At 38.2% G+C, this 16,294-nt stretch overlaps 3 protein-coding genes across 3 annotated transcripts; 1 reads left to right on the top strand and 2 right to left on the bottom strand.

Annotated features, from left to right (window-relative positions):
- Positions 1–1,535: 1,535 nt before the first annotated feature.
- On the top strand, positions 1,536–7,255 carry LOC137733379 (aconitate hydratase 1). The gene is made up of 20 exons (XM_068472533.1): positions 1,536–1,706; positions 1,823–1,927; positions 2,126–2,286; positions 2,378–2,470; positions 2,635–2,820; positions 2,916–3,077; positions 3,312–3,456; positions 3,579–3,721; positions 3,797–3,853; positions 3,951–4,030; positions 4,118–4,193; positions 4,351–4,536; positions 4,916–4,983; positions 5,065–5,183; positions 5,275–5,396; positions 5,542–5,640; positions 5,757–6,236; positions 6,388–6,486; positions 6,581–6,823; positions 6,917–7,255. The coding sequence occupies exons 1-20, from the start codon at positions 1,703–1,705 to the stop codon at positions 6,983–6,985; spliced, it is 2,697 nt and encodes an 898-aa protein (XP_068328634.1). The 5' UTR covers positions 1,536–1,702; the 3' UTR covers positions 6,986–7,255.
- Positions 7,256–7,506: 251 nt separating this feature from the next.
- Positions 7,507–8,886, bottom strand: LOC137733370 (F-box protein SKIP23-like). Its single transcript, XM_068472525.1, has one exon. It carries the CDS (start codon positions 8,884–8,886, stop codon positions 7,633–7,635), a length of 1,254 nt encoding a protein of 417 aa, XP_068328626.1. The 3' UTR covers positions 7,507–7,632.
- An 810-nt stretch (positions 8,887–9,696) lies between these two features.
- LOC137740402 (probable prolyl 4-hydroxylase 10) lies at positions 9,697–12,266 on the bottom strand. Its single transcript, XM_068480283.1, has 8 exons — positions 11,866–12,266; positions 11,698–11,779; positions 11,308–11,405; positions 11,077–11,174; positions 10,756–10,885; positions 10,472–10,659; positions 10,140–10,228; positions 9,697–9,932 (listed from the first exon to the last, which is right to left on the bottom strand). Exons 1-7 carry the CDS (start codon positions 12,069–12,071, stop codon positions 10,155–10,157), a joined length of 876 nt encoding a protein of 291 aa, XP_068336384.1. The 5' UTR covers positions 12,072–12,266; the 3' UTR covers positions 9,697–9,932; positions 10,140–10,154.
- Positions 12,267–16,294: the final 4,028 nt, after the last annotated feature.

The following is a 16,294-nucleotide window of genomic DNA, read 5'->3' as shown; positions in this document are numbered from 1 at the left end:
GTTAGGTAATATTGTAATCTAATCCATGCGTGTAGTAATTAGGTAAAAGTACAACATAGTTAAATGGCCTACATGTCACTCTGAAATTCTACCAGATCTTTTACTGTCCAAAGTCAAATTTGAAAAGGAATTTACCCAATTTATATTTGTATCAGATATTGTCACATTGGAAATGCAGTATACTTTTTTGTAGTAAGAATTATTTTCTGTACAGTCCTAAACAGTCTCGCAAAGTATGACGAATTACATGCTGCTCTATCTAGGCAACTCCAAACAATGTCATATTGTTATAGGTGACGCTGAGAATAGAACTCGAGACCTCACAATCCAACAGTCATAGGCAGCGGAAGGGTAGAGAGGAGAAGAAAAAGGAGGAAGAGCAAGGGGGTTGCCTACCGACCCCAACCAAAAAGGAGTAGGCAGCGAAGAGCAGAGGATTTTGGAGGGGTTCTGTGCGAGAGAGAAAGGGGGTCCTATTGCCAACTCTCTGTCTGATGGAAAGAGGGTTGATCTCTATGTGTGAGTGCATCAATGCCTATACCCTTCACTTTTCATCCTTATGGGGACTCCGCTATTTTTTCAGTACAAACAATATTTTACAGTAATTTACAATAAAGAAGAGGGGGGACGGTTTGAACCGGAAACACAGTGGGGTGAAAATGAAGACTTTAACCTGGACCAAGCCATTTTAAAATTTCAACAACCCTTAGTTTTTGTGTAATGTCTTATAACTTAAGAGATATTTGCTTTGTATCCACGTCCCTTATTATACGATGATTTTCCCCTAATGGGAAATATAGATTTCAAAGACATAATCACGGTTACATTGTATTATCACTTTCACGTTAGGACGGTGATGGTTGAGATAACATGTCATTAATTGTTCGAATGCAACCTTATATAATTTGGTTGATGTACTTGTTTTTTTCTATAAGGAATAAAGAATGGGAAAACATAGACATAGAGTATGAACCATATTTTGTTCAAAATTCGCTTACTTCGGCATCACTTGGCTCCTCTATTGTCTACAAGAATTATTCTTACTTTTTGTAAATGTAATAATAACTCATCTATTAATGTGTCAAATTATGATTTATCTATTATATTAGAAGTCAATTATCTTTCATTCATTGTCACATCCTCGTCCAGGCCCCGACCATATCCAGGAACCTGCTTCCATCGTAGCACAATATTGTCTGTTTTGGACCCCAACCACGCCCCCATGGTTTTGTTTATAAAATTAAGACCTCACAGAAAAAGAGCTTAATATCCAACCAACCCCAATCCAATTTGTTCTATAAATAGCAAAACGCATCAAGATTGGTGACGGGTGAATGAAAGCCACACGCCTCTCCAAGGATCCAAAGGCCCACTTTTGCCTTATCATGTCATCAGCGACCCAAAAGTCACCCAACTAACGGTCCAATTTCCAAATCATAACCAAAAATAAATAAATAAACTCGCCACACAAATTAGGCTCGACCCCACCGAATCATTGCTCCTCCACTAAGATCGGATATTCATCGGACTAAGAACATACGACAAAAACATCAACAACAAAAGAACTTCATCTAACATTGTGAAGTCTTTCCCCTCCTTTCATCACTTCACTCTCTCGAATCGTCGGCCCGAATTCGATTTGAATCGAAACCCTGAAAGCTGATCGACCCGGATCGCCGAAAGCTCGGATCTTTATCGCTAAATGGGTACTGTAGCTACCCACCAGCTCGATCTTTTAATTTTGGTTTTTCCTGATCGGAGCTTTTTATTTATTTATTTTTTTGCTTTTGATTTTAATTCGATGTGTCGGGAGTGGTTTCAGCGGCGGCGAATCCGTTTCAGAAGATACTGACGGCGCTCGAGAAGCCGGACGGCGGCGAATTCGGCAAATACTACAGCTTGCCGGCTCTGAACGATCCCAGAATCGGTTTGTTTGTTTCCCTGATTGATTTTGATGTATTTTCTGTTTGTTTGCCGAGAATGTTTGAATCTTTGTGATTTGTGCTGTGTAAAGTAGTTGGTTTTTTTATTACTGTTTGGAAACGGAGTGTTTCTTTTGTTTATTGTACTTGAAAGTGAAAATTTGTGGTGAAATTTACTTTGATGTTGGTGTTTTGTGTTGCAGAGAAGCTGCCATTCTCTATTAAGATCCTTCTTGAATCCGCAATTCGTAACTGTGATGAGTTTCAAGTGAAGAGTAATGATGTTGAGAAAATTATTGATTGGGAGAACACTTCTCCCAAGCAGGTTGAGATCCCATTCAAACCTGCTAGAGTCCTGCTTCAGGTAAATCATTGTGTGGATTGTCAGTCTTGAAATTTGAAGTTATTGCCGTTTGTTACGTGGATTATCAATGTGTTGTTCATCTGGTTCTCAGGATTTTACTGGAGTACCAGCTGTCGTTGATCTAGCTTGTATGCGTGATGCCATGAACAATCTGAAGGGGGATTCTAACAAGATTAACCCGTTGGTGAGCTACATATATGCGTGCATCGTTGTTTTGCATTGGCATTTCTTGTTTATAATAAATTGACTGTCTTTCACGTTGCATTACAAGCATGCCATTTGATTTTTTTTTTTTCTTTCTTTTTAACTGTTTCAAAGAGAATCTACATTGGCTTCTCATGAATGCAGGTCCCAGTAGATCTTGTCATTGATCACTCGGTTCAAGTAGATATTGCAAGATCAGAAAATGCAGTGCAGGCAAATATGGAACTTGAGTTCCAGCGAAACAAAGAACGGTTTGGTTTTCTGAAATGGGGATCAAATGCTTTCCATAACATGCTCGTTGTTCCTCCTGGATCAGGGATTGTTCATCAGGTAATTCAATCGATTTGGGGGACACAAATTTTAACCTGTAATATATTATTCCAGAATTCTAACCTGAGATATACAAAATGAAATGCTAATTGCAGGTTAATTTGGAATACCTTGGTCGAGTTGTGTTCAACACAGACGGCTTGCTTTATCCTGATAGTGTTGTTGGGACAGATTCACACACAACTATGATAGACGGATTAGGTGTTGCTGGCTGGGGTGTGGGTGGTATCGAAGCAGAAGCCACTATGCTTGGCCAGGTAAAGAAGTGCATCCATGGATCCTTGCCTGCTTTTTTTGATGAATAACTTGATGTCTTCTTTTGATTATGTTGACCCTAGTATTACTGTACAACTTGAGTTTTATTACCGCACACTTTCTTATCCAGAAATATACATTTACTCTTTTTTTCTTATCTCTCTCTTTTTTTTATTTTTTTTTTTTTTTATTATTTTTTATTTTTGAGAACATCTCTCTCTTTTATTTTTATACAGCCCATGAGCATGGTCCTGCCTGGTGTTGTTGGGTTTAAATTATTAGGAAAACTGAGAGACGGTGTGACAGCTACCGACTTGGTTCTGACAGTAACTCAAATGCTGAGGAAGCATGGAGTTGTTGGCAAGTTTGTGGAGTTCTATGGTAGACCCGTATGCTTAATCATGTTATCTAGTTGTACTGGTGTTTCAATGATAGATGCTCCGGCTGGTGCTTGGTTTCCATTTCTTCTCACATCAGATATTGGCCTTTGCTCTCTTTTGCAGGGGAAGGCATGAGTGAATTGTCACTAGCAGACCGTGCCACTATTGCTAACATGTCTCCTGAGTATGGTGCAACCATGGGCTTCTTCCCTGTGGATCATGTCACCTTGCAATATCTAAAACTTACTGGCAGAAGTGATGACAAGGTAACTTCTTGTTTAAACACCGTTTCATTTTTCGTGTTCATTTGTTTGTATGTTGAGATAAAAGCTACCATGCAGGTCGCTCTGATAGAATCCTATTTACGGGCTAATAAGATGTTTGTTGACTACAATGAGGTGAGATATGTGCACCCACTATTTTTGCTACCTTCCTATTCAAAATCTTCTATAATATGCGTTCTGAACTTCTGAGTGAATATTTTTCTCAACACAGCCCCAGATCGAGAGAGTGTACTCGTCGTATCTTGAGCTAAATCTTAATGAAGTGGAACCATGCATATCAGGTCCAAAGAGGTAGGATTTCTTGGTAAATCAAGCCAACTTGCACACTTCATTGAATTCAATCTTTTGTGATGACACTGAGAATCATATGTTTTCTAGGCCACATGATCGTGTTGCATTGAAAGAAATGAAAGTGGATTGGCATGCATGCCTTGACAATAGAGTTGGATTTAAGGTGAGAAAGTGACATAAATTGACATGAATTTTCATTCAGAACTGCTTGGAAATTGTGGGGGTCATTTGGATGTTCCGTAATTGATTACTTTATAGTTTAATGTTCACGTAAGAAAACCTTTTCTTGAAGAGCTTATGTTTCTTACAATGCATTGCAGGGTTTTGCTGTGCCAAAAGAATCTCAAAGTAAAGTCATAGAATTCGATTTTCACGGAACCCCAGCACAGCTTAGGCATGGGGATGTTGTTATTGCAGCTATCACCAGTTGCACAAACACCTCAAATCCTAGTGTAATGCTTGGAGCTGCTTTGGTTGCAAAGAAAGCTTGTGATTTAGGATTGGAGGTTGGATGTCTCTAATTATGGCTCATTTCTCATGTTTATTTAATTCGTTTTAGGATAATAGTAAGGGGAAAAAGTTACAAGAGGATTGGTCTATAGGGGTAGAATAAAATGATGTTACGGATAATGAATTTTGTGTCAGATAAAAACTTGCGGTGTGCTATTTAGAATGAGTCCATTTCCAATTTGCCTTCCATGTGATTAACAAAATGTGTGCCTGCATTCTGCGGGTTAAATTGATGTCCCCCTGTTTCTTAGTCTACTGAATACTTTTGATGTCACATAACTGAAAGATTAGTTTTATTTCTACGTTGTATAACGTTGGGCAACGTAGTGATTTTTTTATTAACTATCTTTGCATTATTTTGGTGCCTTTTATTAGGTCAAGCCATGGATTAAGACAAGTCTTGCTCCCGGTTCTGGGGTTGTAACCAAATACTTGCAAAAAAGGTAATTTTAAGACTCTATGCTACAACTTTGGAATAAATGCAACTCTTGTGATGTATTCCTAAGTCATGTATTGTTCTGCAGTGGGTTGCAGAAGTATTTGAATCAGTTAGGGTTTCATATTGTTGGGTATGGATGCACCACTTGCATTGGGAATTCAGGAGATATTGATGATGCAGTAGCGGCTGCAATTACGGAAAATGGTAGTATTCTCTACAGTTTGTGCATATACAAATGCTACTTTATAGAGTCTTGCACGGTCACTAAGTTATTGATTTTTCTGCACATATACAGATGTTGTAGCTGCGGCTGTATTATCTGGAAATAGGAATTTTGAGGGTCGTGTGCATCCATTAACAAGGGCTAATTATCTTGCTTCTCCTCCCCTTGTTGTTGCCTATGCACTTGCTGGAACGGTATGGAACTCAAACTCTTACACAGACAGTTGTTACACTCTGTATCATGTTATTTTGTATGCATCTTTATGCTATACATGAGCTGATTTTATGCTCATAACTTTTGAGTTTTGGTGCAATATCTCATTTGTTTGCATTTCTGCAGGTAGATATTGATTTCGAAACAGAACCAATTGGGGTGGGAAAAGATGGGAAAAAGATATTTTTCAGGGACATCTGGCCATCCAATGAAGAAGTAGCAACGGTGAGTTATAATTTTTTTTTTTTTTTTTTTGAAAGGAATGATTTTCACAAGAATAGTTTCTACTATTTAAGTCGAGGGATCGAAAATTCATGTTGGTCTTGTCGTGCTGTTTTCAGGTTGTGCAATCAAATGTGCTTCCTCATATGTTTATGGCTACCTATGAAGCAATCACCAAAGGAAATCCAATGTGGAATCAATTATCTGTACCATCTGGCACTCTTTATGCCTGGGACCCAAAATCAACTTATATACATGAACCGCCGTATTTTAAGGATATGACCATGTCTCCCCCAGGCGCTCATGGAGTGAAGAATGCTTACTGTTTGCTCAACTTTGGAGATAGTATTACAACCGATCACATCTCACCAGCTGGTAGTATTCACAAAGACAGCCCAGCAGCCAAATACCTACTGGAACGTGGCGTTGATAGAAGAGACTTTAACTCCTATGGAAGTCGCCGTGGTAATGATGAGGTTATGGCAAGAGGCACTTTTGCAAATATTCGGCTGGTCAATAAGTTTTTGAAAGGAGAAGTTGGTCCCAAAACAATCCACATTCCCACTGGAGAGAAACTGTCCGTGTTTGATGCTGCTATGGTAATGCCCTCCTATCTCAGCCTTTACTAAAGGTTATCGAAAAATCATTTTAGTTCCTCGGGAAGGTTTTCCTCCTTATTTGATGTTTAATATTGATGCTTTCATCCCTGGCCTAAATTTGTAATATTGACTCCTTTACTTTTATTGACAGAGGTACAAAAGCGAAGGACATGATACAATTATTTTGGCTGGTGCCGAGTATGGAAGTGGAAGTTCTCGTGATTGGGCTGCAAAGGGTCCCATGCTACTGGTAATACCCTTTAGCAGTATCTTACTTCATTCGATTCCAGTATATGTTTATCTTATTTCTAATGAAGTCTGTCTTGCATCATGATAATTTTCAGGGTGTGAAGGCGGTCATAGCAAAGAGCTTTGAGCGCATTCACCGTAGTAATCTCGTTGGCATGGGCATAATTCCACTATGTTTCAAGCCTGGGGAGGATGCCGACTCTCTTGGTTTAACCGGGGAGGAACGCTACACCATCGATCTTCCAAGTAGTGTTAGTGAAATTAGACCCGGTCAGGATATCACAGTGGTGACAGATAACGGCAAGTCCTTCGTATGTACACTACGTTTCGATACAGAGGTAACATGCTGCATCATCGTTTGCTTCTTTCTATCTTCATTGCCTGTCAAGCTCGTGTTGCTTCAGAGTTCCCTTGTTTCGTCTTTCGTGCAGGTTGAGCTGGCCTATTTCGACCACGGGGGCATTTTGCAGTATGTCATCAGGAATCTGATCAAAAGTTAGATCAACAACCATAAGGTGTTGATCAACATTCTACCAAAACTATCCTCTCAAGTTGAAATAATTGACCCGGTTCGGCAACAAGAGGACGATGTTTCAATCCCAGCGCTGACCCCAGCTACATTAAATAAAGGAATGTTGGTAGGAACATTCATAATTTTCCATTTTTAACTTGTGAAATTTGGTTTTTCATTGGAGGTGTGGAGTGCATTCAATTCGACCTTGCCTTCAATTTTGCAACTCAAGCTCATAAATTTTCAATTTTCTAATTTATAGTCTCTAGCACTTGTACTAGGGCCAAGATTCTTCAATTTCGACACAATTGTGCTGCCGTGTGGAAATCAGTCGTTGATCGTAGGGTTGTGTGGACTCTTGTCAAGTCGTATTAAGGAATTAACCGCAATCGTATTAGGTCATGTTTGATACGGAGGACTAGATTGGACCGCAAAACGACTAGATTTCACGTGCAATCAAGAAAGAGTATGGATGTTTTTTTTAGTACAATGATTAAGGGGAGAGGGGAGTTCGGCTAAGCTACACAATAAGCAGTATAATTTGGTAACGAATTTGCCATCAGAAAGAATATGGATGTTAAGAAAGAGATACAAGAATCAATGAAGAACAAGAACTTGAACAATGTCCGTTTCTTCTTACCACATCTTTCTCTTCCTCGCTGCCTTGTTCATGATGCGCCATCTCCAGGTTGTGGGTGGACAAAATATGTTTAAACTTGGAAAATCAGTTATCTGCGAGACACGGCCTGAATCCAAGCTGTACACTGCAATTTCACTGGACATGTTTTCCAACTCATTGCACTTGTAACTCCTGTAATGAAGAGCCTCTTTGAAATAAATACATCTCCCCTCGACTCCCGGGAAATCTCGAGCAGAAAGGGAGTAGCAGCCGTCATCTCCGAGAACCAATATTCGATCATCCAAAGCCTGAGCCTCAAACTTAACCCACTGCTTCTTGTGAGCGTCCAGCTTAAAAATCTCGAATGTAAAGTCCGACGGCTTGCCATACAAATACATATCGACTAAAAGCAGCTCTCCCAACGACTCCACCAACTTCTTCTTCCTCTTGTCGTCACGGCAAGAGCTATTCGCTAATGGAGAAGCAATCAGTTCCGTATTCAGACAAGAATCAACACCTACAGCTCTCCCATCACGACACACAGCACAAAACCTTCCTTTGTAAAAAATAACATCTTGAAAACCAGGGTACACGTCGTCCAACTTCAAAGGGAAGTTGATGCACTCTACGACATCACCACCTAGCTCTCCGTAATATAACGTTCCGAATGGATCAATCGCCATGACAGCAGGGAAATCGAGATTCAAGGATGCGGCCACCTTCAAATGATCATCAGGCATCTCATGATCGTACACTAGACTATACATTTTTGCCACTTCAAAAACCCTAAATTCCAATAAGTTGAATACCTTTGGCAAGGACTTGGGCTGCCCTCCAAATAAGCGGGAGAGTGGATGCAACATGCGATGAGTTGGTCGTTCACTCAACTGATCAGTACCTACTTCTTTGACATTAATCAACCAACCTCTTTTCCGGGGACCATCATCCGTGGGAGGTGCGATATGATAGACTGCGCTCTCGACGAGGGTAAAGCCTACGCAATAACTATCTATGCCATCCTCCCCGACTGCAAACCACGCTTCTGAGGGTAACTGGAGCAGGTTCTTGAAGGGAGGAATAGAGGACCGCCATGACTTACAGACCGCACGGAATCTAGAAACATCGGTTTTAGTGTTGAGGCGGTTTCCGATGTTCGCTAACAGTTCGCGTGGGATATTATCTGCACCACTCGCCATGTCAAGTCTGTCTGTATTGTACGTCGTGGTGTTTTCAGAGGAACAGGGTACTTGGAGTCTAGGGTTTTTGCTCATCGTGGTGAAAGCTCAACTTTTATATGAGTACATCCTCCAGTCCTAATGAGAATCGGAAAACTTATCAATTAAATATCCTAAAATTAATTGATATTCCTAACTTTTAGGATTTTTATTTAATAAACAATAGCATTATTGAGTTAAATTGTTAGTCGTTAAATCAAGTTCACTCGTTTTAGGAGGTCAAGGACGGTAAAATTATCCTTACAAATAGTAATTGCTTTTGTGCAAGTCCACCCCTTTGAGAGGAGAAAGGGCATGCCTCGTTAAGTTTGTTCTTTAAAAATAAACTCCCTCTAACTCTGATAATTTGATTTTTTTACCTTTGAATTAATTTTGACGGTTGATTTCTAATCTTCTTTTAAAGCTAGATGCACTAAACTGTGCCACCTAACACCTTCGATAATTTTTTATTTTTTTAACGTTGAAATCCAATGATCAGGATAAGAAGACAGTTGAAAATCCAACAGCTAAGAGCTAGAAAGCAAGCTTTCGTGGGTAGCACGTGGTGGACCCCCTATGTTTTCGTTGACAGTCGGCGACCCAAGCCGCAATCCCAGGCAACAATTGCAGGGGCAACTGAAAGAAAGTCGAACCTAAAACCTCAACTTATTAAATCATGTCGCTTTCTTCTTAGTAATAGGTGAAATGATAGGGCAACTTGACCCAGTCATATTAGGGATTAATTTCAATAAAAAAGATGCAAACGTATGATTAGTACATGTAATGCTTTCGATCTTCCGCGAATATCTCTTACAGTTTCTTTTCATCAACCCAACGTTCTAAAGCTTCAGACAGTAAGAACTTCCATTAAAAAAGAAACGAAATCGAAGTTATTTCATCGAGGGGTTCTGATAACAAGAATACAGAAGCTCTGCAAACAAAAATTGAATTAGTAGTAGAGCAGCTATAGACGATAGTACATCAAAATCTAAGGCATGCAGGCACCGATCCGTATACTAAGTTACAAATGAGACTTGAAGCACAAGTACAAAGGCTCCGGCTTGAGATATTGACAAGTACCACACCAACATAAGAACTTGTACCTGCCAATCATTGAGAAAATAATACATATAATTTACGGGTAGAAATAGCGTATGACAGCCTAACCCGAACCAAGACATATACAAGAACAAGAGCATAGAGCAAGTCAATGGCATATTTTGGGAAATTGAGAAACGGAATTTTGTAGCTTCACAGAATGTAGCAACCATAAGTACCGTCAGTTATCTATTTTGGTTAAAGATAGCTACCTTTTGTATAATAGTTCAAATAGTGTACTCGTTGACACGGATCCATTTCGTAGATGACCACTTATTCCCCTTAATCACAGGGCATCCGCCTGAAATAAACACCGGAGTAAGTTAGCTCATTCTTGATAAAGGTTAGCACACTTGGGAATAAGTAATAAAAGTTACGAAATTGTGATGCAGAAATAATTTTTTCTTATATCTACATTTTAAATAGGCACAAAATTGATAAAGAAAGCACAGATAAACAAATGTCATATTCCATGGTGGACATTTTGGAATCGGTGAAACTTGAATTGATGCTTCGCAAAGCTAATTATAAGTGAGCTACTAACCATGTAAACTTGAAGGATCTAGACTTGCATCAGGCCTCATGCTCCAGAAAAGCAATGCATCACCCATCTTGGGTTTAACCGACAGTCCCTTTTTACCGCATTCAGATAGCTCATACCACCAAGGCACAGAACTAATATTCCCTTTGGCAGCAGGGAACACGGTCTCACCCCCTTCTTCAACATCTGAGCTGAACCACATGGGAGGAGAAAACATTTGAGAAGGATATAAGTGGGTCGATGATCAGAAATATGAGTATTTTAGGCAGCTATGCTAGGAAACTTACAGGTACATAAGAACCGTGCCTATACGTTGGCCTCCATTCTCAGTGTTAAAATCATCTTGAAAATAGTCATAGTGAGGTTCGTACTTCTGTCCAACTTCATAGTGGAGAACCTGAAGTCCCTCCCCGTGTTCTGTATTTGGTTTAAAAATAGCTTGTGAATTGTATGAAACACAAAGCTACACTATTAATAGATGAATACCCTAAAGATTGTAGCCCACATAAAGGTAGTACCTTCAACTTTGAAGGCAAAAAAAAAAAATATCATTAAAAAGCACAAGAAAGTAAATAAATAAGAGGGCAGACATGAGCTCAACAGCATACCTACAGGTAAAAAGGTGAAATTAGCAATTTTTTTCTCAATGTTCCTGATAATTTTATCGCGGCCTCTTGCCAAAAATGTTCCCGAGCTTGTACGAACCCTGCATAAAACAAGTAAAACAATTGTACCGCCATGAGGGGATTCAGTAAGGGAATGAAAACAAAGACAACAGATTTTCCCATCCACATCATTCAACCAAAATCACACCAGAGAATGAAGTGAGAAATGAATACCTGCTATCTTTGCTCTTTCCGGTTTCACTATCAACTACGGTTGACTTGTGCATAGTCGGCTTGGCAAGATCGATTAGATAGTCACATTCCGCCTTGGTCTGCCAACATTAGCCAACCAGGGTTAGAATTTCCCCGGCTTTAGATTACATCAAATCCCGGCACTTATGAAGCATTAATTTCTTCCAAAACTAAATGCAATGCAATTACCGATTACAAATTAGAAATTACACTCAATTATTTACTCACACCATCTATAATGCAAGATACATTGGCACAATTATAACAAATCCAGCATTCCAATGGATTGCTCAATTCAGTAACTTCAAAGGTAATAAAAGAAAATTCAATCCAAAATTTTCCGAAAAATCATAAATTTTCAGCTCAGCTCACCAAGAAATTGTGATACACAAAAGCTCTCGGCTCCCACGAGATGACTTCGACCCACTGCTCCCCTGCCCCATCTTCCTCATTCCTAACAAAACCCACAAAATTCAATTTAATTACCGAATTACCAACCAAATCAATCAAAGCAAAGAATGCAAACCGACTCATCGGCACCTCTCGACGCTGTGCCGTACGATCGAGCTGAGATCGTTGGCCTTGGAGGAGCTGCCGGAGGAGCCGCTGGGAACGGAGAGGATGCCGAGGGCGAGGAGAATGAGGATGACGAAGGTGAACATGACGAGCAAGGTCAGGACCAGCGTTGTGGACCGCGAAGACGTTTTGCGGGCCGGGAGGCGCGCGTGCCGTGGCTTGACAGCCATAGTTGCTTCTGGGCGAAGGAATTGAGAAAAAACCCTAGGAGTTTGAGATCGATTGGTTCGATTTGGGAATTGGGACAGCAAGATCTGGACCTCTGTGAGGAGAGATTCGATTAAAGCATCGAAAAGTCTACAACTTCTAAAGTTCTAATATTTTCAGAAGTCTTCTGCTTTGGGAAATATGGAATTTGAAAACAGTAGTGTCAGTCTGTTACTTCTATTTAATCTTTTTTTTTCTTTAGAACTGTTTTTAGTATTTTAAAATTTTCATTTTCTTTTTAATTATAAAAAATTTGAAATGTAAATACGATTTTTGAAGTGATAATAACAATTTTTTTTTTTTTTGGTAATTTATTATTCTAAAGAAGAGAAAATTTTAGAAAATTTTAGTTATATAAATTTCCTTTTAGGCCTCAACATATGGTGTTACATGTCTATCAAAAAAAAAAAAAAATTAATAATTTGATAGTGTTAGGTAAAGGTTAATTGTGTTAGGTGTTCTATATCAAATGGTCTCACATTTTAATGGCGCTAGATAATTTGATATGTTAGGATTCATTGAACAATCGTGAAGAGTTAATGTTATCATCAACGATCATCAGTCACACATTTGCGTAAGGATTATTAGTACTGACATAAACTATATAAAAATAGTGTGTGTCGATCAATTTGTAACATTGGAAAGCTGATTTATTTTACTCATATTAGAGACATTGATTTGTTTTAGTGTGAACGAATGATGATAGGATAACTAATATCGTAACCTATTATAAATCATTGTTCTAAAAATTCCCACCTAGCGCCTATTGTTCTAAAGGCGGTGCTAGGCTGGTCATCGTCCCGATTAATGTCTAGGTGTTTGAAAAATTAAGAAATAGCGCATAGGCCTACTGAGGCACTCACCTAGATCGCCTAGCCTGCCAAGACCCGCCTAGGTTGTGATTTACTTAGATAGAAAATAGATAATTTTCATCTTGCATTTTGTTTTTTTCAATAAATTGTAAGAAACTTGTTGAATATTTAAATGAACACACATTATATACTTGTTTCCTATATTTTCATTATGTTTCAATAGCTCATAATATATATGTCATTCTATTTTGTAGTTTATAATGAAATTATATATAGTTTAAGTATAAATAGACACTTATTTACACGAAATATAATAAATTTAGGGAACTATTATTAACACTCCAAAAATCTTATTATACACTTCTCATTAGTGTATTTTTATTTTTAATTATAGAAAGTTTGGAGTGTCAAATGAGATTTTTTGAATGCTAATAACAATTCCTTAAATTTAATTAATTCCGCCTAGTCCGCCTAAGCGTCCGCCTGACCTCGCTTATCCACCTAAGCGCTAGGTCCCAACCCGCCGCTCAACTAGCATCTAGCGTCTTTTAAAACCTTGTTATAAATTGATTTTTATTTGAATGCCATGGTCCAAGTTGACCCATATAATATGACATAGGGTTGGTAAGAGTAATTTATGTGACGTAATGCAATAAAGTGGGTTGGCAGGAGTGATTAATATTAACTAGTGTATCTCCACATTTTTTGTGTGCAAATTTTTTTTTTTTTTAAATTGAATGAGAGATGAAAAGTGAGAGAGAACGTGGGAGTGAGGAGTGCAGAAGAGAATTTTTTTTTTTTTTTTTTTAAATTAGAGATTTTAAAATCACATGTAAATGAGGTTTAAACAAAAAACAACAAAATTTTGTTTCTTGAAATTACGTCAATGTGATAAAAGACTAAGGACTCCCTTGTTTGACCTCCTTAGCTAGGATTGGACTAACTAAGACTAATAACCCATGTTTGGCATGGCTATGGACTAAATGGGACTAGCCCGGACTCGCATGGACTATCAGCCTCGTTAAGTCGTCCTAATTAGTCCGACCCAAAAGCATGGGATTGCTAAGAACCTCATTATGCTGCTTCCCTCGCCGTCTCCTTCGCGTGAATTGGTGGGAGCGAACCGTTGTTCTTCGTCAAAGCTATTGATCCTTCGGTGAGCTTCCAGAACAAGTCTCCTCCCTCTCTCGAATCGATATGGGAATTGGGGGATGAACTTGGTAATTAGAGCTGCTCATGAACTTGGTTAATTTGCCTTAAAATTTGATAATTATTTCTCTTGAATTGAAGAAGAACCATCTGGCTCTCCCTTTTTTCCATGTTGATGTTGTGCCCATTGGATGCGGTCAATAAATTCCGATAAAAAATTTCAAAGCTCTTGTTGAAGCTCTGCCATGGTAGCTTGACAACTATGTCCTATATTTCTAATGGGTAAGTGGGTCGGCGCACAGGAGGGTTGAAAAAGCACTACCTAGATGAAGATTGAAGACGATGGAACAAATTGTCAAATTTTAGTTTTGGAGGAGAGAGAGGATAAAATAGAAGTGTTCTACTGGATTTGATCTTTATTATTTATTTTTTTATTAGTTTTTAGTTTTTCATTTGTAAAGCAAGTGTGGATTAAAAATGAAAAAAAAATTTATTTAAGTCCTAAAATATTTAGTCCGGCATTGTATCAAACACTTCACTATTTTTATCCTGCTTAGTCCAAGCCAAGCTAGTCCAACTTAGTCCCTAAGGCTAGTTCAGTCCGAGATAGTCTGATGCAACAAACGCACCCTAAATAGTCTTTTCACTCTCTTTTGATTGACAAATAGAATTCTATTAGTATCTAAACTACCTATTATCTAAACTCTCTTTGTCAACTAAAAAAAAGTGAAATGACTATTTAGTTTTCTATCACAAAAAAAAAAAAAAAAAAAATGATGGTCAATAATGTGATTTCACATGTCCAAATTTTACTATTTTTTATTGAAATCTCACATACAATATAAGATATATTTAATATTAAAAACAAAAAACAAAAACCTTCCACTCCCACTCCCACCCAAGTTCTCTCTCTCCATCTCCTTCCCATTTTAAAGCATAAATAAAAAGTGTTCATACACACATAGTGTGTAGGTATATGCTATCTAAACTACTCATTAATAGAATCCTATTTGTCAACTAAAACTCCAGAAAACTACTATTCTAACCCTCTCATCAAAACCAAACAAAATAAAAAAAATGGTAAAGTACAAAAAACTACCACAACTATTGGTGTCATAACACTTTCATACCTTATCTTTTAAAATTGACAATATCATACCTCATCTTTAGAATTTGTGCCAATGTTATACCTTCCGTCAGCTAAAAGAAATCATTTAATATTTTTTAAATATTAAAATAATAAAGAAAAGTAAAAAAAAAAATAAAAAAAAAAAAAAAAACCCAAACCAAACCCAATTCGTCCCCCCTCCCCCCACCACAAACCCAACCCCCTACAACCCAGAAAGAAGGAGGAGGAAGAAGAAGAAAAAACCAGGAAAAAAAAAAAACCCCAACCTAACTCGAAGGAGGAAAAAGAAGAAGAAGGAAAAAAAAAAAAAAACCCAGTTCGTCCGTCCCCCTCCTCCCCCCCCCCCCCCCCCCCGGCCGCACCCACCCTCTTCCCTCCACACCCATTCCTTCCCATTTTCTCCACACCTAGGTTCTCAACCTTCAGAATCGCCCTGGCGAAGGTTTCACGATTTCACCTCAACAGGATCTGGGTTTTTTTTTTTTTTTTTTTGGGTTGCAGGTAGTGGGTGCGGGGAGAAGAGGGGGTGGGGAGAGGGGAAGACAACTTGGTTTTTATGTTTTTTCTCTTCTTTTTTATGGGTTACAGTTGCAGAAAGGAGGAAGAAGATGAAGATGGGGAGAAGAGAGAGAAAGAGAGGGAAGGGACGAACTAATGTTGGTTTTTTTTATTTTTTTAACTTTTTTTTATTATTTTAATATTTAAAAAATATTAAATATTTTATTTTAGTTTTTAATAATTTTTTAATAAAATTGGGTTTTGGATCAAGCCACATGAGTGTTTAACTGAGAAATTCACGTCTAACTAACGGAATGTATAACATTGACACAAATTTGTAAGATGAGGTATGACATTGTCAATTTTAAAAGATGAGGTATGAAAGTGTTGTGACACTAATAGTTGAGGTAGTTTTTTGTATTTTACCCTAAAAAAAACATGGGCAATTTGGTAATTACATGCAACACCATTTTTTTTTTAACACAAACATCACAGTTAGGAAAACATAACAAACTCTATTTAAAAATAAAAAATAAAAATATTGAGAAGGTTTTTTTTTACCTCACATTCCCACTTCGAAACACCCCATCTTCTAAGT

Source organism: Pyrus communis, chromosome 1, assembly GCF_963583255.1.
Source record: "Pyrus communis chromosome 1, drPyrComm1.1, whole genome shotgun sequence".
Lineage (NCBI taxonomy): Eukaryota > Viridiplantae > Streptophyta > Magnoliopsida > Rosales > Rosaceae > Pyrus > Pyrus communis.
Note: the sequence above shows the minus strand (reverse complement) of the source record. Positions and strands in the feature narration are given on the sequence as shown.

Coding starts and splice junctions, on each gene's coding strand:
- LOC137733379 (XM_068472533.1), top strand. Junction 2,287..2,377: donor CTGCTAGAGTCCTGCTTCAG/GTAAATCATTGT, acceptor TCTGGTTCTCAG/GATTTTACTGGAGTACCAGC. Junction 3,078..3,311: donor AAGCCACTATGCTTGGCCAG/GTAAAGAAGTGC, acceptor ATTTTTATACAG/CCCATGAGCATGGTCCTGCC.
- LOC137733370 (XM_068472525.1), bottom strand. CDS start 8,886: ATGAGCAAAAACCCTAGACTCCAAGTACCCTGTTCCTCTGAAAACACC.
- LOC137740402 (XM_068480283.1), bottom strand. CDS start 12,071: ATGGCTGTCAAGCCACGGCACGCGCGCCTCCCGGCCCGCAAAACGTCT. Junction 11,406..11,697: donor TTGTGTATCACAATTTCTTG/GTGAGCTGAGCT, acceptor TAATGTTGGCAG/ACCAAGGCGGAATGTGACTA. Junction 10,660..10,755: donor GGCACGGTTCTTATGTACCT/GTAAGTTTCCTA, acceptor CATGTGGTTCAG/CTCAGATGTTGAAGAAGGGG.